The sequence below is a fragment of the Equus asinus genome, chromosome 7 (assembly GCF_041296235.1).
Source record: "Equus asinus isolate D_3611 breed Donkey chromosome 7, EquAss-T2T_v2, whole genome shotgun sequence".
NCBI lineage: Eukaryota > Metazoa > Chordata > Mammalia > Perissodactyla > Equidae > Equus > Equus asinus.
The window spans coordinates 108242861-108262334 of record NC_091796.1 but is presented as its reverse complement, the minus strand read 5'-3'; the positions used below and the strand labels follow the sequence as shown (position 1 = coordinate 108262334).

The 19474-nt window shown below is 43.1% G+C and overlaps 1 protein-coding gene across 3 annotated transcripts in view; it reads right to left on the bottom strand.

The window, feature by feature from the left end:
- The window catches only part of TDRD9 (tudor domain containing 9), a 129258-nt gene that overhangs the window by 30759 nt on the left and 79025 nt on the right, over nt 1–19474 (bottom strand). For all 3 annotated transcript variants that reach the window (XM_044774403.2, XM_070514429.1, XM_070514430.1), the window contains 12 exons: nt 17226–17342; nt 16063–16170; nt 13729–13829; nt 10329–10502; nt 8133–8244; nt 6970–7182; nt 6623–6712; nt 5825–6085; nt 4720–4875; nt 3933–4003; nt 2213–2322; nt 1564–1660 (listed from right to left, as the gene is read on the bottom strand). In XM_044774403.2, the coding sequence (XP_044630338.1) occupies nt 1564–1660; nt 2213–2322; nt 3933–4003; nt 4720–4875; nt 5825–6085; nt 6623–6712; nt 6970–7182; nt 8133–8244; nt 10329–10502; nt 13729–13829; nt 16063–16170; nt 17226–17342 (1610 nt within the window). The remainder of the gene's footprint in view (nt 1–1563; nt 1661–2212; nt 2323–3932; nt 4004–4719; nt 4876–5824; nt 6086–6622; nt 6713–6969; nt 7183–8132; nt 8245–10328; nt 10503–13728; nt 13830–16062; nt 16171–17225; nt 17343–19474) is intronic.

The following is a 19474-nucleotide window of genomic DNA, read 5'->3' as shown; positions in this document are numbered from 1 at the left end:
AAAAATAATACGCTGTTTATTACTCATCCTCAAAAAGCTCACATTTAAAAGAAAAGAGTTGAAGCAGGAGCTTGGTCTAGTTAAAGAGGCAAGAATATTAGAAGCAATTAGAGGGGAAGTCATACGTTTATGTATTGACTAAGTCATTTCCCTGCCTCTGCATGGATATTTTCTTACTGGATAATCACATGCAATGCACTGTTTCTACACACCTGTCTCCCCCATGAGGACTCACTTCGAAGATACCTTTATTCCCATAGAGATATTTATCACATCATCATTGCAAAATTAGAAGCCAAATTCCAACATTTTAAAAGCCATTTATGTTCACTCAGTAGTATATGATGCAATTATTAAAGTGGATATTTACAAAGATGTCATAATAATATGAAATTGCTTATATCTGTGGAAAAGGATCTAGAAATAAAATAAAATGCATATATATACATATAAGAACACTGAAAATAAATATACCAAATGGTTAAAAATGATCAAGTTAATTTTTTTCCATTCAGCTTTTTCCAGATTTTTCTAAGTAGCATATATTTTTAGTGGGGAAAAAAAGAACATACACAATTATTTGTAAAACTGAAAAAAAGCACTAAATATTTGAGATTGCGAGAGTAGATTCTGAATAGGTTTAATGGCAGAGAGGACTGAGTAAACAGCAGGGTCCTTTCAGCTGCTGTAACCAAACTCAACGCCCTAGGCCCATCAGCCCTCCCCAGCCCCACCCTACCCACAGACTGAAAAGACCACCCTACCCCGTGACTCCTCAAGGGCGAGAAGGCCCCACTGCAGTATCTGTACTGACCATTTCCAAGTTGCCCACCAGAATGCGGGCTCCTACAGACAAACCTTATTTCTTTTCTAGCCCCCACCCCTCTGCTAGGGCCTACTCATGCTTCACTCACAATAAATGTTCTGCAAACCCTACTGTTCAAACAAGCACCATATGAAGAGCAGACATACACCATACGCTTCACCCCAACTGTGAGGATGTTTTCAAGAGCTCTGCTCACTCTATTACACAGCTCTCTTTACTAAAGTCTCTAGGAGACATTCCCGCTGGATCCTGGCACCAAAAAGAGCTACAATCTGCTGAGCAATTGGTCTTCTTACCTCATAGCTACCATCGTAAGTGGGACTGACAGGTTTCCTGTGGACAACTGGTTGCTAGAAAACTGAGAATTACCTTCAGAGTCCATTAACAATAGAACGCGCGTCATCACGATATTTGCTTTGAGCCTTACTCCCAGCTCCACTTTTTATTTCCTACGTCCCACTTTCAGCTCCGGTTGCCATGTGATACTGTACGTAGCTCTACAAGCTCTCCGAGCTACTCTCTGAAATAAGTCCAAGTATGGGCATATCGACAACGCTAATAAAGGCTGCTTTAACCACACCGAAGCACAGGGAAGAACCAACAAGCAGCCAGATGTGCCACGGTCAGCTTTTCTGTAAATGCCTTCTCTCCAGAAGGACCAGGGGGAGGCAGCCGTTTCTCCCACAGACTTCTCATTTACAAAAGCCTATGGACAAAACGAATGGCCGCACCCATACCTTAACTCCATCACCGGTGCAAAGAGCATGCTGAGAAGAGCCGGGAGGCCAGGGATGTGAGGCATCAGAGAGGTCTCTCTCAGCAGCATAGTAGACCCTGTTAGACAGTCATATCAAAAGGCAACGTTAGGCACCTAATTCACACTGAGCAGAACGTCACTCCCTCCTAGCAAATTCCTTCTCATCCTCAGGCATCCCCTCCTCTGTTGAGCCTGTCCCCCCACACACCCCAACAGTGAAGAGCTCTCTGGTTCTGCACCCACAGCACCCTACAGATAGAAGCCTTATTAGAGGCTTAAGCCTTTATCCTATCTGGGGATGACTTTTATTTGGTTACTCTTTTCTTATTTTTGTCCTCATCAGGCTACCAGGTTTATCCCAGGGCCAAGAACTTGGATTTGTTCTCCTTGTAGCCAAGCATGATGGAATGAATGAATGAGCAAGGGATCAATACCCACAGCCGTGTGTAAAAGGAAAGGTGAGAATGTTCCAATTCTTAAAGTTGCATCAGCCAATATACTCAGAAAATAGCCTAAAAATATAGCACAGAAGCACAAATTTGTTCACTAGTTATAGGATAAATCATTCCTCGTAACCGAAGCCACGGGAAAGAAGAGCAAACGATGAAGGAACAGAGCCCTCCACTCACCAGTTGCATTGACTGAAAGGGAAGCTGCAACCAGCATTCTCTGGTGAAGATCTTCAGGGGTGTCGCTGATGATGACAGAGTTGATGCTCTCCTTCTCAATCCAAACACATCTGAAAGGGGAGTCGTCAGGAGATGGCTGTTGATCCACCGACTAAGCAATGTATTGTGCCCAATCCAAAACTAATATATTTCAAAGACACAGTCACAAGCAGTGCGATGACCAACAGGTGAAGTGTATTTACCATCCCAAACTCCTTTGTGACTCCTCTTTTCATCCCAGACCACCGCCTCTCCATGCTGGAGTCCTGGAGCTGGTCCTCCACTCCTCTCCTCCACTTTCTCCCATGTCATCCCAAACATTCCCTGGCTTCTAGTACCACCCACATGCTAACACCCAAATCTCCACCTCTATCCCAGATGCTCTATCCCAGGCTCCGGACCTGTAACGGCCACATCCCAGGCAGGCCGTCCATGGCATGTCCAAAGGAAACTTGGCATGGTCCACTGCCCCCCTCCTCTTTCACCTCTCAGAAGAGGCTCTGCAGCAGCCCAAGCAAGGGCATCCTCCACTCTTCCTCTTTCCACATCATTGACTCTCATCAAGCACTAGCCTGTTGAATCCACACCCGAAAGCTCTCGTAAAACTGTCCATTTCTATACCTCCTGCCACGGACTGAGCACAGTCCTAATGTTCCCACCCTGCATTACAGCAGTGCCCAGCCTCAGAAGTATGCTCCTACTGAGGATCCTTCTACTCCAAAATCCAATGCATTCATCATGCAGGGGGTCCACAAACTTTAAAGTGCATACAGATCACCTGGAGATCTTGTGAAAATGCAGACTCTCACGCAAAAAGTCTGGGTGGGGTTTGAGCTCCACCTTTCTAACAAGCTCCCAGGGGATGCCTATGCTGCTGGTCCTAGAGGACACTTTGAGAAGCCAGGGTTTACCTTGCAGCCGAAGTGATCATTTTGAAACACACATAATACGGCTTTCCGGCTGTCGTAGGATGAAGTCTACAACATGGCTTGTGAAGCTCACCCTCATCTGCAGGAGCTCTGCAGTGCCCTCTGCTTCCCCCACCCCCCAACTCTCCAGTCCCACTACACATTCAGAAGTGCAAACTCTGAAATTCAGGTCTCTATGCACGCTGCTGGAGCCCCCCGCCTAGCCTGCACCCTCCCTCCCCAACACCTGTACCTTGGCTAACTCCTCTGTATCCTTCAGGTCTCAGATTTCTCTGGAAAACCTCCACGGCCTTCTGAGTATGGTCAGGGGCCCCTCCTAGATGCTTCCATAATGTTCTATGGCCCCTATCAAGACCCTCGTCAACTCATCTTGTAATTGCCAGTTTTCGTTTATGTACCCCCACCACTGAACCCACGATTTTGGGGAGAACACTGACTGCATTTTGTTCCCTATTGTTCCCCTCAAAAATACACTGTGCCCAGAACACAGTGGGCATTCACAGATTTTCAGAATGAATAACAATTATAATAAGAAATGAAGTCTCTGATGGAAGATACTCAAAAATGTCTTACATGGAATGGCTTTGATAGAGAGAAAGAGAGTACCTCAGATTTGGAGCTAGGAGAGAAATTAGAAGTTAGAAAAGGTAACATACTCCAACAGTTTAGATATAAATAAAGATAGATTCATTTCTGTAAATGAATAGAGGAGTAGAGGCAAAACAATGTCATGGAAAACTTAGGTCTCATACCTGAACTTGGATATTCTGGTCAAACTATGACACTTCAGTTCATAAGGGTTAAAAGGCCCATGAAGTATTGCCTGTACACACAAAATACACAGAATGTTACCAATAAAAAAGATACCACTTAACATACATTTTAAAAATCCAAAAGTCAGTTCATATTTAAAAAAAAAGAAAAAAGCTACATCTTAGTCATAACATTTTCATGATTCAGTGGGGGAAAAAGTGCCTTAAAGAAGGTATTTTTCCGAGATACAACTGATTCCTCCAATGGTTTCACTAACATTCCTCAATATATATAACTTAAGAAAGGCTTTGGCCCAAAAAGGAAACTACGAAACAGTTTAATAGAAGTGTTACCCTCTTCACTGCAGCAGAGAGCCCCGGTGAACAGGCCTGAGAACAAAGGGCAAAGGCTGGGACAGTGGAAGTAGAGGCCCCAGTCAGGAGGGATACCCCAGCCAGCCCTCTTGTCCAGGCAGGCAGCAGCCCCGACTCCAACGCCCATCGGGTGGGCTGAAACCCTCAGCAGGGGGAATCCAGGGTTAGGATACTGTTTCCTTTACTCTGATAAACAAGCACAGGTGGCCTTTGGAAAGGCTGGCTTAAAAAAAAGAACTAGTCAAAGCATTTCTCTGCACTAAACCCCAGGTTTTTCTCTTATTCATACAGGCTCCATTGTGAGACAGAAACAGCATTAAAAACTAGGAAAGAAAAACCATCATGACTACAATTCAGCATATAAACGATTTTAAGTTTTGAATTGTATTTTAAAACAACTCTTAAAAATTACCTTGCAGTTTGGGGTACCCAGCTTATTAGAAGAAAAGCTCTCCAACAAAATCCGGATCAGGTACTTTTCGTCATCTTTCACAGGCGATGGCACAGAGATGTCTGTCACATTTTCTACTGATTTGGAAAAGAGACTCTTGAGAACTTCATGGCTTTGCTGAACAAAATAAGAAAAGTTTGTTTTGCTAAAAGAAAAATATTGCATTAAAAGCACTTTATTCCAAACTGATCAAAGTATTTCATAGGCATGACCTTATTCTCAGCTGATCCCTAGGTCACTAAGGTGTCAGCAGATAATTTTATCATGTACAAGAAAAGAAGGAAGACAGGATTCATTAAAGGCTCAGTTCACTAGCCTTTACTACCTTTCAGCCATCAGAGAAATGAAAAGAGTGAGAAATATTTTTAGAAAGAATTTCTTGTATACAAGATTTTGGCTTCACATTGGGAATAGTACCAGAATTCCTGAAAGCGTTTTTCCCACGTGGAATACAAACGCCGCCAGTTCTCCGGCTAACATTTTGCTGCTGGCTTGTCCTTCCCCAATCCCAGCCCTCCTCATCCCCAGCAGAAATCACAGCAGGAAAATAAATGGCCTTCCACATCAGCTCAAAAGTGGCATCTCTGAAACCTCCAGATCGAGAAAAATAGCTTCAGAACTGATTTTGAAAGAAACAGTTGAAAGACATTTTGAAATGTTTGAAATACTTGAAGCAAATATTTTATAAATAACCTTCATTAGGGAAATAAATCTTGGGATCCATTTAAAAAAAAAAACTCCTCAAATAGAGAACATTTTGACATCTAATTTTCATTCCAAGGAGGAAAAAAATAGCTTAACAATAGGAAACCAACAAAAACAACACTCAGTCACCATAATTTAGTCTCAAAGAAACCTAGAAGACATTTAAAATGGAACCACAGATCTTAACACACAGATACTGAACACTATCCAGCTATTTATCCCTCAATATCCTGAGAGAGGAAAAAAGTACTCCCCTTTCCTCTCATTCTCTCTCTCTCCCTCTCACACATGCGTGTGCACACACACACACACACACACACACAGCCACACATGCTCCAACAATAAGGACGAAAGGGCATACTTTCGACTCAAAGGACTCCTCCGCGAGCTCGGCATAGCCCTCCTTGATGAGGACATCTCTTATGCTGATGGTGTCCTGGACCCCCGAGTACCGATACACATCCACGTGCAGGACATTGTGCACAACAGAGAAGACCTTCACGAGGAGAGTGCAGCCGCTCACCAGGGAGGCAAACCGCCTGCTGGCCGCACCGCTCCAGTGCTCGCCACACACCAGAGACTTCGCAGACGGGCGCATTTTGCAAATCTTAAATTCCAAAGCCTACGGGACAGAAGAGAGAGCATGGCTGAACCAGTTTTACAAACAACTGAAACACTCATCCCAAACACCACTGAAAAATGACCCTGTCCACACATCTTCACCAGTGTTCTCAAAAATCGTACTAAAAACAACTTCGGGGTAAGTGAGGACTTCATTGGTTTTGCTTTTCAACAACAAAAGTTTAGAATAACTTTTAGACTGTTCTCATATTGACAGAAAGGGTGTGTGTGAATGTCTCCAGGCCTCAAAAATTCTGTATGGTTTTAACATAACCAGAAATCTTAGAAACTGTTATCAGAAAATACTGCTGAATTAAAACAACTAATTTTTTTTTCTAAGTGTGAAACCCTCCATATATTTTATAACTCACTCCAAAAACAATATTGGCAAAAATATCTATGGCAATATATATTTTGGAAAAAGCAGAAACTAAATTTGGGTAGTGTGACAAAACAAGTCCCTTCTCTGGGCCTTGGTCCCCAACCTGTAGGGTGACCTCCAGAATCCTTTCTAGCTTTAGACATTCCTCTACCTTACCTGAAACGGAAGTTCAAGAAGCTGACAGGGAATCTCCATCAGAAGAGCCAGCTCCACGTGCGCTCTGTTACCATAGTCTACAAAGAAGACCTGGAGGATGAGAAAGAGCCACGTCAACACAGGGCCAGCCCTGGGGCCTGCCAGCCATCGGCAACACCAGGATCCACACTAGTTCTGTGGTCGTGGGATTCTTAGTGGCCTGAGCTTGAATCCACGTTTTCTAGTAGACTACTTTTCTAACTGTAATTATTTTATACTTAATTTCCACTTAAAATTAGAAAAGACTTTCCATAACTGCTCTAAATTTGCCTCATTTCCCTTTAAGTGATTTGTTTCAGAAAACATACCTCAGCAGAATTCCCAGAAACATAAAGGATTTGAGCTCTAAAGTAGCTTTCTCTATCAAATTCAGAGAAAGGAGCCAGACAGACCAAGTCTGGGTGTGGGTGAATGGGCAGGGGAACCAATTTCAGTCGGTTTATTTCAGCAGTCAGCTTTCTCAGAATCTCTGAGTTCTTTTCATCAATCCTATATCCCCAAAAGTGTCCCACTTCAACCACCTGAAAAAGAAGAGGGGCACAGATGAAATCTCGGAAGGATTTCTGTAAAGAGGAACATAAGCTCAAACTGGAGGGCTGACATACTGTCCCTACCACATTCCACAAACTTTATTCCACAAGTTTTTAACAGGGTTTATAAGGAAAAAAGGGGGGGTGTCCCTGGTCAATTAAGGTGAGGAGACGTGTGCAATACATCCCTCTCTTGGAGGTATGAGGTTCGCTAGCATACCAAAGCACCGAAGGCTCTGGGAGGGCCTGGAAGAGCAGGACCATCTCATCTCTGACTAGTCCCAAGGTGACAGCCACCCCCACAGAGCCTGCAGGTGTGGTGTGAATGCACAGCCCACTGGAAGAACAGGGGCAAATGGCAGGAATGGGAGAGTGGTCATCCCATTGCAAAGGGTCCCACTGGGCAGCTGCCATGAGACTACCACAGCCCACACTACTCGAGCTTTCCAGTCTGCCTGGAATGCAGGTTTCTGTGTGAAATCTTCCAGAGAACTGTAGCCACAGTTTTACCAGGAAGCATGTACGTATTTTAATTGATATTTTAAAGAAGTAAAAACCATACCCTAAAGAATAATGGTGCCAATGCCGGTTTGTTGACATAAACTGAATTATACAGTACATATCATTATACCAATTAATATTTTTACATGTATCTTGTCGCTAAAATTGATTTTTTAGCATTTAAATGTGCCTGACATTTTAAAAATTAAACTTTCATTCCAGAATGAACATTGCATTTCATTTGGTATCACAGCAACGTACCAATTTAACAAGTACGGTAATTCAAGCTCACCCACATTTACTAGGTTACTAAGGTGCACAGGCTGTGTGCGTGCACGTGCGTGTGTGTCTGTGTACGTGTATTATTTCACGTACACGATACGACAATTCTAACTTGAGAAGAGAGAAGAGCTCTCGTGGCTCAGTCACACCATCCTTACCTCTGTAACGTCGATTGTTAAAAGGAGGTCTGTGGTCGTCCGAGGTCTGTCTGATGTGTCCAATGAGACTTGCAGAGCGTCTACTGTCTGCTTTTGGAAGTCCACATTCACCCTAGTTAACACGATTTTTAAAAAAAAGACAATAAAAGTCAAGTGTCAAGTGTTACAAAGAAAACATGTTTATGTATGTGAAGTTATTCCCTGAACTATTCCACTGTTTCTACAAAAAAAGAACATTTAATAAAATCCTTAAGTCAGAGAAGATGAATTTGATTTCATCTGAAACTTGAGTTTCTGGTGGCTTCCTGAGCTACCCTGGAGGGGGTATGCACTCTGACAGTTACACACTGCCCTTCAGAAATATTCTAAAGGTCAAGACTCTCACAGAAGATCTAATTTCAAGGTATAAACTGTGAACTAGGGCCTGCAATGTTTCATAACTTGTGGTTTCAGAAGTGAGTGGCTTTGACTCTCAGAAAATTACAAGAATCCATGCCTGGTTCAATGTTGTTAGAAAACACACACGATTTTCTAATAAACCCAAGAAATATTATTCATTTCTTAAAGGAATAAGATACTAAATGCTAAATTTCAAGGATATGAAATAAAAATTTGATAAAAAATAAAAGTAGCCTTTCCGAATACTTTTATTCTAAAATGAAGAGGAAGCATTATTAGAGAGACCCTGATCTAACTCTCTTTCCAATTTTCAGATCCATTTATTAAATAAGACTGACTCAGGCGAAGCTACTGTTAAAAAAAGAGGGGCCTGGCCTGGTGGCACAGCGGTTAAGTGCACACGTTCCGCTTCAGCAGCCGAGGGTTTGCCGGTTTGGATCCCGGGTGCGGATGTGGTACCGCTTGGCAAGCCATGCTGTGGCAGGCGTCTCACATATAAAGTAGAGGAAGATGGGCATGGATGTTAGCTCAGGTCCAGTCTTCCCCAGCAAAAAGAGGAGGATTGGCAGCAGTTAGGTCAGGGCTAATCTTCCTCAAAAAAAAAAAAGAGACAAGAGGCCCAAAGTGGAATCTCTTATGCCAAGCTCCACCAAAACTTCAGACCTAACCTAACTGCAGCCTCATCCTCCCAGGACGGGACCTTCAACCAGCCAACCTAAATTTCCTGGTCAGCACTAGGAGGTCATCTGCCCTTACAGGGGCAAGCTTGCCTAGAGCAACACATTCTTTGCTAATGATTTCCTTTTTTCTGTGCCCTGCCTTTAAAAACCTTTCCTTTCTGCAGCTCGATGGAGCTCCTTTCTAGCTGCTAAGAGGAGATGCAGCCCGATTCATGAATTGTTCGATAAAGCCACTTTGATCTTTTAAATGTACTCTGTTGAATCTTTTGCTGCTTCACAACACCCAGCAGGACAGGTCTTCTCTGTGCTACAGACCGAGCCCACTGCACTCCCACACTCGCAGAATCAAAACCTCCCACACTGGATGTAGCAGACGGGACATATTTCCCCTCCCTCACCAAGTCCTCAAATTCCTGTCAAGTTCCTTGTGTAAAAAGATTACCAATAATAAATGAGAATTCCCACATAAGGTACTGTGAGAATATGACCAAAAGGCAAAGGAATCTGTTACAAATACTGAAGAGTGATTTAATTCCGTCCAAGAGGAGAAAATCCACGCGCTTGGTGGCAGCTGCCAAGTGATGAGTGCACTACTCTGCGCTGAGCAGGCCTCAGGCAGCCCAGCCCTCCTGTCAAACGAGGGTGGAGGCAAAGACCCCGCTCAACAAGGAAGGGGTGGCTTGTGCTGCAAGCAACCGGGCGCTCTCAACTGCATCTCCATTTTGTCCCACGGTCTGCTCTGCTGAGGTCAAAGAATATTCCACTTTGCTTAAAAAGAGAAAACGCGCGACTGTAAAGACGAAGAAAGGAAACAAATAACAGGTTTGATCCCCACTATTTAAACTGAAAATTACATAAATGGTTCCACCCAGTCCTCCCAACAGCCTGTACCACAGGTGTCACATCTATCAAACAGATGAAAAGCAATGAGGTTCAGAGAGGTCAAGTAATATGCCCAAGGACACACGGCTAGACAATGAAACCAGGATTCAAGGCACCTCTAGCTGGCTACGAAGCCAGTGCTTTTAATGTGAACTTAGCAAGGTTAAAGAGTCATTTAAAAATAATATTTGAAAATGTGAACGGGGGTGAACAGAGCCTTGCCTTCTGAGGATACCTCGTGTTCCTGAGCTTTGACACAGTCCCTCCTTGCACCTTCCCTTCAATCTCCTCTGCAGAGTGGACGCTGAGCTCCAGGGAAACCTTCAGCTGCGACATCTTAATTGCCATGTACACCGCAGGAAGAGTTTTAAACCTCTCTGTCGGATTCCGTGCAAACTCCACAAAGGCTCTGCTCCACAGACGTAAACAAAACATACACTTATCAGGCGTCCAAGAAAAGAGCTCAGTGCATAGTAATCCCTCAAGATCAGAGAGGAACTTTCAGTTACAACTCTCCTCAAAATATCAGTAACTCTTTATTCTATTATCAATCAAGACGTACTTATTTAAGTAAAGATTACTCACTTAAGAGATCTAAAAGTCACCAGGACATATCACTAGACTAAAACCCAGTATCACCCGATGTATTACGCAGTATAAGGCAGAACAAACACTGAGTCCAAATGCAATTTTCAGCTAAGAAATCTTAATTCTCATAATTAGAAGAGAATGACAGTCTTTTAGTTTCAGGGTTCTTTTCTATTTTATTGTAAAATAAACAGAGAAAACCACACAAATAAGTAGTACAGCGATCTTTGTCTTCTCCCCTCAAGAAAACCATCAGGTTTATTACCCACTCGCGCTGATGAGCACCCCACCCTCCCACATCTCCGAGTCCCATCCCACCCCTTTCTCTAGCGGGATGAGGATCAAGCAGCAGGCAGGGTGCCTGCCAGACACCTCCTGGGACAAAGAAAAAAAGCACTGAGTTTAGATTCATTTGTACATGAATGTCAGAATGCTCCTAGGTCGAACATCACACTCTTGCCAACAGACATAAGATCCCTCCAGCTACTGTCAGGAAAATGTGTGATTCTGAGTGATCTGGAAGAATACTCAGCTGATGAAGAGCATCAAGTGGGTATAGAATCACCTCCTAGCACGAGGAAGGGAGCAGCCTGCTCAGTCTGCGCCCCTCCTTTGGCTTCACGCTGCTGCCTCCCGGAGCACTCTCCTCCTCTCTCCTAGTGCACTGACTGCCTGCCCTCGTCTCCCCTCCACACCCCGTACCTCTTGGTAAACTCACTACTAAACATAGGCGCTTCCCTTCTATCCTCTGCCTGACTTACTCACCTCCATTTCTATTGTCTGTCTCTAGAGGCCTCCTAAGTCTCTCCCTAGAAATAATCTCTTCTAAACTCCAGACCACATTTCCAGATTCTAATCTTCCATGAGTTGTTTACGACTGGACATCTCCACAGCCAAGCCTGTGACATTCCCTGCCCACCCACTATTGCCTTGCCCCCTCCCGTCCCCCTGCCTCAGCGTCTGCTCCTGGTAGCCCCATCCTCATCAACACCCAGGCTGGAAGACCTGACCCTCTTCAGTTCCTCTCTCTCTGTCCTCCAAATGCAATCAACAGCCAAACCAGGAGATCTCCTCTCCCACAGGTTGCCTCCTTTGCACTTCAAACATCACCATCCTGGTTCACATCTTATTACCTGGTTTGAACAACTGTGAAGACTCTGGATGTTTTCCTCTCTTCAACATTCCCTGATTACATTCCACAAAACACAGTTCAGCTTAGCACACTCAGAGGTCTCCAAATGCCCATCTATTCACGCTCACGCTCATCAGTTGGCTACAATGGACCATCCAAAAGACAGCGCCTGACCTCCCTCAAAACAGACTCAACCTCACACAAAAGCCAGCTCTCAGCAAAGCGGCTTCCGGCTGCACCTTGCACACACCTACGCTTTCCACAGTTACCGCTCGGCTCACCCCCCATCCTGCCCCACCTGCCTCCTCCACGTGCCCCAGGCCTCCTACTCTCCAAGACCCACCTCAGACACCTGCTGGCAAGTTCCAAGCGAACCTTCCTGCTCCTCTTCTGAGCCTCAGAGAAAATGACTTCGGACCACCTGGGCCCCGCCATGATATTTCACGACAGGCAAATGTGCGTGGAACCAATTCTACTCTCAGCCCTACCACTAAGCTGAAAGCTGCTCACCGTGTGCCCTCCGCACCCCACACAGCTCCACACTCAAGTGGGCCCTGCTTGAGCCCCAAGAGAATACAGCTTTACTCTTTCAGGTACTATTTTATGTCATTCTTTCTTTGCCTTTAAAGATCTGACACACAAGAAGTGGTACCAGAAGAACCAGAAGAACACTGTTACTTCCCCCAAGTAATAGGCATGACATTGATATTGTCACCAAAAAGCCAGAAATACAAGGAATTGAGTAAAATATAATTAAAATATCTAGAAAGAGGTCCCAGACAGGAAGAATATGGAACACAGACTCCACTCCAAGAGTAAAGATTAGTGAGAGACGCTGCTGCAGCCTGAGTGAGAGCCCAGCCAGCCAGCCACTCAGATCAGTCATGAGAACATCTCTGCACAACTGGAACCCAGCCAGGGCAAACGACTTCCAACCATCAAGAAAACAGCTGGCTGTGTGGTCCCATGGTTGGACAGTGACTTCACAGTTATGACTGTCTGCAGTTTGTATTAGAGTATTTAAGAAAACTTGAGACACAGTAAGACTCATTAGCTAAATCTGTTAACAGCTGTTAAAGTACTTAGAAAGATTTCTTGTTAGGGTTATGAATTTGCCACGTGAGGCATTTACAAGCTTACAAAGAAAACCAATATATTAATCATAGAAAAAGAACTTAAAACATTTGAAAGAATTAATCCAAACTGAAAATGAATTTAATATGTTCAACTTCAGTTATTAAACATTAATCAAAGAAAAAGTAGAAGTTTTTATTTACTAGATTTACAAAGCTTTGTAAATAAAATTTATAGAACACGAAAAAATTTCTAATTTAAAAAATCAAAAATCAATTTAAAAATTATACAGTCTTTTCTGTGCATAAACATTCCCTCTTGGAAATAAAAACTCAAAGCGATACTCCAAAACATGCCATTTGTTCCTTATCTGCAACTAAAATAAGGTCAAATATAATTGAGTTTTTGAAGTATTTGTCTTCCAAAAATATTTAGAACATATAAGTTCTAAATAATTAGAGGCAGATAAACTATTTTAGGGCATTTTTATGGCCTACAAAGTAACACATTACTAGCATTCACCATGGAAATCTAGGGACAGACGCTTTAAAGTGAAGTGCACTTTCAGAGCATCAACCCTAGGACCACATTACCTTACGAAAGCTTCCTGGCATTAGACCGCGGACCACACAGGTTAGTTCCTTTAGGAGGTCACATGGTTGAAAGAGAAGATAAATTGCTACTGACAAGATAAAGCAAAGCTACATCAAGAGCTGTCTGTAGCAGCCCATATGAAGAACCACTTCCACACGCACTCAGTTTTAAGAATTGGCTCCTGTACACATTAAAAACGTTATGGCTCTTTCATAATTGCAGTTGATTACACAAATATAGTACTTACTTTGAACCATCAAATACAATGGATTTGACTTGACCACATTGTCTAAAGAGAGACTGCAGTTGTTTATAGTAGAGAAATCCATAGGGAGGAATGTGTTTCAACTGTAAACATGACATGGTATTAATTAGAGCAGACACAGGAACTAACAAAATGGTTATAATGTTCATAAGCTTAAAGCTGCTACACATTATTTTAGTTCACAATAACATGGTTTACTATCTTCAGTAACTCTAAGATACAGACTCCAGATCAGTGTATTTAATGACTAATTACTCAATTATAACTAAGTTTCAATAATAAATATATGTTAAATAAAGGCTAATTCTTCCCCTGTTAAAACACTTCAAAAGTCTATTACAGAAAAATTAAGATTTGTTTCTTTTTATTTTACCTTAAAATAATCAAGCTGATAAATACATCTTTTTAAAACATAGCACTTCTACTTATGTAACAATGAGGACTTTAAAGGAAAACGTGCTCTTCGTTAGAAGGGGAGGATCTCCTCATCACCAGAGCCAGAAGCCAACCCCAGTGGAGCTGGGGCAGATCTCGCCTAACCCTTGGAGCGCTCCCCCTTCTCTTAGGGCGAGTAGTGTTCCAGGCTCTGGCGCTGGCAGGAAACCTGGAGTCCCCTGCCGTGCGGCAGGTCCTGTTAGCTCAGAGCCCACCACAGTTCCACGAAAGGTGCCTGGAAAAGCCGGGGCTGTGGACTCAGGTCTAAGTTCAAATCCTGTCTTATAAAGTCTTAGGCAAGTTACGGAACTATCCTAGGACTCAACTGCCATGTCATGAAATAAGGATGTGACAAACCCCCAACTCAAACGGTTAGCCCACAGAAGACTGACTAAAAAGGACTTAAAGGCCCTCTCAGACAAGCGCTAAGTAAATACTAGCCATCACTTCGTTTTTATAATGCACACAGTAGGTAACTTTTAGCCCCCAGAGAGCACGGGGAACAGGCCGGTTGGTGGTTGAAGGAGGCCAGCACAGCTCCAGGTCTCAGGAGGCGTCCTGCAGGCTCTGCCCTAGTGCACACGAGGGGAGAACACCACAGAGGGGGAGAGGGAGCCGACCAAACAAGCTTGGTCCACCCCATGATCAACAAGAGCAGGGGCCCAGCCACACTTCTCAAACAGGACAAAAAGCTAATGACCACCTTGTAAATTAAGATTCCTTCCCTAGGTATAAACTCATCTCAGCTGTCTGTCTTCCCCAGCATGAGCACAGACCCCTTCTAGCGCTCTTCAAAGAACTCTATAAAGCTCTAGCAACCTGTGACCCTCTCCTTGAGAACTCTTTATTTCTTCAGTAATAGTGGTGATGGCAACAATAACAGGAATAAAAGCTGGCAATCACTGAGTATGTATCACTGTATGCCAGGAACTTTGCCAAGGGCTTCACATTCCCTTTACTAAGATGCAGGCGAGGGGCCAGCCCAGTGGCGCACATTCCACTTCGGCGGCCCGGGGCGCACCGGTTCAGACCCTGGGTGTGGACATGGCACTGCTTGGCACGCCACGCTGTGGTAGGCATCCCACATATAAAGCAGAGGAAGATGGGCACAGATGTTAGCTCAGGGCCAGTCTTCCTCAGCAAAAAGAGGAGGATTGGCAGCAGTTAGCTCAGGGCTAATCTTCCTCAAAAAAAGAAAAAAATGATGTAGGCGAATCATGAACCCAAGAGTCCAACGAAAGTCCAATTCCCAAAGGCTTTATTCCAGCTACGTATCCTGAGGTTATCATGTGCTCAGAGCTAAACAAACGGTCCATGGAGGGTGATCTGGTCAGCGCCTGTGGCTGCTATCAGATTCTCCCAAAGCACACGCTACTTAAATGCTAATCACCAGCCCATACCTTCTAGTTCAGATTCTGTGGCATGGAGCTCTCAAATCTGAATATAAAAATAAACAAACACTCTCAAGGGAATTCTGTTGGGCATTCAAGACTGGGGACCACAGTTTAAATCGCAGCACTAAGTTGCCAACCAATAATATTTTACTTCATGTAAAATGAAGTTGTTAACTAAATGTTCTTAAACTTATGGAGAAGTGCCTTAAATCCTTCAAAATGGCACATGATCAGTCAGCATTAGACATGAATACATAACTTTCTTTTAAGGCTGGGTCTACAAAAGGAAGCAAGACTGAGGAGCAAAAAGATGCACATGAAAAGGGCAAAGAAGCCACAATATTTGCTTTCAGGGAAAAATCCACTTGGTACTAAAAAAAAAGAAACAACAGGAGAAACAAAATCTGTTAGCACACAGAATTGAACCTCCATTTGAAAAGCAGGGCCCCTCCCTCCCCAGGGAGGGCTGCTGCTCCTCTCCACCTACCACGACGGTCGTCTTCGGGTCTTTGCCGGCCAGCTCCCTCACTGCCATCTCTTCATCAGGTGGCCCAAAAGTAAAGTAGTTTGGATAAAAAGCACCTGCCAGTACAACCTGGAAGAGAAACTTATTTTCATAAAGTAACAGCATTATTTTATCAGTTTGTCTCACCAATATTCTATCTCATCCAAGACGGATATGACATCTATAATGTAAAACAAAGAGCTTACGGAAAAAAAACACACCTGTTACCAATCAAGCAGAAAGTCACAATTCTGGTTATTTCACCATAATAGAAACACTTTATACATGGTCTTTCTTCAAAGGAGCTTGAGTACTTCTCAAAATGAGGTTTAGGAAACAGTGGTGAGTTGAACAAGGATACAGATGATAATACACACACAGCCCCAGAGGTTGGCCAACTTTTTCTGCCTTCTCCCCAACATACTTACTTCTATGCGTCAGGCACTTTCCCAGATACCTAGGTAAAATTCCAGTTTGGACACTCAGATCTGGAGCAGCAGGCCCTCATCCGACATTCACTTCTAAAAAGCACTCTGCAAAGTCTCCTCTTCAATACAAATACACCCATCTGAAACTCTCCCAGACTGAAAGCAACCTGACACCCAGAAAAACACTCCGTTTTCCAGCATCACCCAGTTTGCGGGCAACTACCTAGAACCCAATCCTCCTCTGAACCCCTACATCGGAAGCATTAGCCACCTTTCAGGCTACACTTCCCTCACACAATTCCTCTAAGGTTCTATCCAACAAGCTAATCTGATCATGTTAAATGACCCCAAATTTAAAATAATATTTTCAGTGTAAAGGAATAGCTACATACATTGAATAACATTAAGAGTATTTTTATTTTCCTAAAAGTTAAAACAAAAGAACTTCTCCTGAAGCAGTAGTAACAGTTGGTACTCCAGAGGAACACTCCTCTGGAGAATAGAAACAGGTCTGGATCATCAACTCAATGACACGGAAAACCTAAACTATGCAAAACTTGAGTTTTTCCTGGTTCCCAAAAGCAATATGAACATTGTGGACTTAAAATCTCCTTTAAGGCACGATTTGTATCAGAAAGGAGGAGTAATTACTTTCTCAACCACAAGACCTAATAAGCAGAAAAACCAGGAAAAGATATCCAGGAAACTCCCACACACCTGAAGGATGAATCTCTGCTTATAGATATACTCTTGGTCCATGACAGGCCGTCGAGAATCAACATGCATGTTGAACTGTGAGATTCTATTCTTCAATTCTTCATACAATTCAGCCACCTAAGAAAAACATTGAAATACGATGTCTCAAAACACATGTTATTCAAATAGTGAAAACACTGGAAAACAAGTGCACAATGGGAAAAGTATTAATACATCTATGGGATGAAACACAGCAGCTATTAAGAATCATCTATTAAAAATTAATAAAGAATGGAAAGGATGCTCAATACAATACTAACAGAAAATACCAGGACACAAAACCGTATATGCTTCATGATCCCAATTTATAAACACACAACGACCCCTGTTGAAAGCCCCGCAAACACCCACCACAATCACCTATGGGTATCAGAAGAGGTGACCATGACCACATCCTTTGCCTTAAGTCCTTTAAACACTTCCAAAACCTCTGCCAGGAACATGTACTGCTTTTGTGATTAAAAATAAGCCAAATGACCTTAGGATAAACAGTCGCCCTGAACAAAACAAACACCCAGTTGCAATAAAAATCATTCACACAGAATACCCAACTTCAAATGTACACACATATGAGAATACACATTCCAAATACCTATGAACTCATCATAAATTAACTTACCACAAAATTATCTCAATAAATTACAAAAAGTAAAAAACCACACAAACCACAGGTGAACATAACTGGAAAAACACAAGTAAAAAGAACTGGAAGGACAGAAAACCTTAACAGCCAGGCACTGTGAGGAGGACAGAAAAGCCTGGGGACAGGGAAGGAAGGGCCCAGTCCACGGGCACATTAGCCTATTCATTTCCATATGACTGCTATCTTTTCTATAAGACTTTGGTCCAGGTAAGTTCTCTAATCAGAAATCAATTTAAAATTATGTAAGTCACTTTCTCTGACCAAAATGAGATATAATTAGAAATTAACAACAAAACAAGTTATCCAAAAATATTTCTTTCTACCTGAGAACTCAAATACTCTTCCAAAAAACTCTCGAGGGGCTGGCCCGGTGGTACAGCGGTTAAGTTTGCATGCTCCCCTTCTCAGCAGCCCAGGGTTCACTGGTTCGGATCCCGGGTGCGGACATGGCACCACTTGGCATGCCATGCTGTGGTAGGCGTCCCATATATAAAGTAGAGGAAGATGGGCACAGATGTTAGCTCAGGGCCAGGCTTCCTCAGCAAAAAGGAGGAGGACTGGCAGTAGTTAGCTCAGGGCTAATCTTCCTCCAAAAAAAAAAAAAGAAAACAAAAAACTCTCGAGTCAAGGAGGAAACCAACAGTAAAAAAAAGTTACAGACAGGGATAACAACGAGATCCCTACACGTCAAAAATCAATGGGATGTGGCCCAAACTGTACACACAAGAAAATTCACAGCTTTAAATGCCTTTATTTAAAAGATTTAAAGTATTAATGAATTAAATTCTCATCTCAGCAAGACTAAAAAAGTAAACCAAGAGACAGAGAAGAACTAAATTAATAGGAAAAAGCAAAACTCAATCAATTCCCCCCCCCCGAAAAAAAACACCTACACAGTAAAATAACAAATCAAACCAAGAGTAAGTTCTCTGAAAATAAAATAAAACAGATTAAGCATCTTGCAAATCATGCAGTAAAAGACTAATTCAGCAGGCCTGGGCTGTCCACACCCTGCACCTTCCAAAGAAAGATTTGATTTCTGGAAGGTCACCTCTAAGCCCTTGGAATATCTTGAATCATAAGAGTGTCTTTGTTTACCTGAGGCCTTGGTCATGAGAAATAGCTTATGGTGGCAATGTGATCTACGTATGGTGGGGGCCTCGGGCCATGCAATATTGATGTGACCTCTGGAGGGGTTAAAACTAAGTGACTAAGGTCAGCCACACATGTACCCCTGACTATGTAACCAACCCTCAATAAAACTCTGACACCAAGGCTTGGGTAAGCCTCCTGCCTGGCAATACTTCACGCCTGCTGTCACATATCGTTGCTGGGGGAATTCTTCGCACCTGTTAGACTCCACTGGAAGGAGACAAGGTGAAAGCTTACACCCTGTCTCTTCTGCACCTCTCTCACGTACCTTTTCCCTTGTCAACTGTAATCTGTATCCTTTAGCTGTATAAACCATAACCAGGAGCATAACAGCTTTTCTGAATTCTGTGAATCCTAGTCAATCACTGAACCTAAAGGTGGTCTTGGGACCCCCCGAACACAAATCTAATCAAGA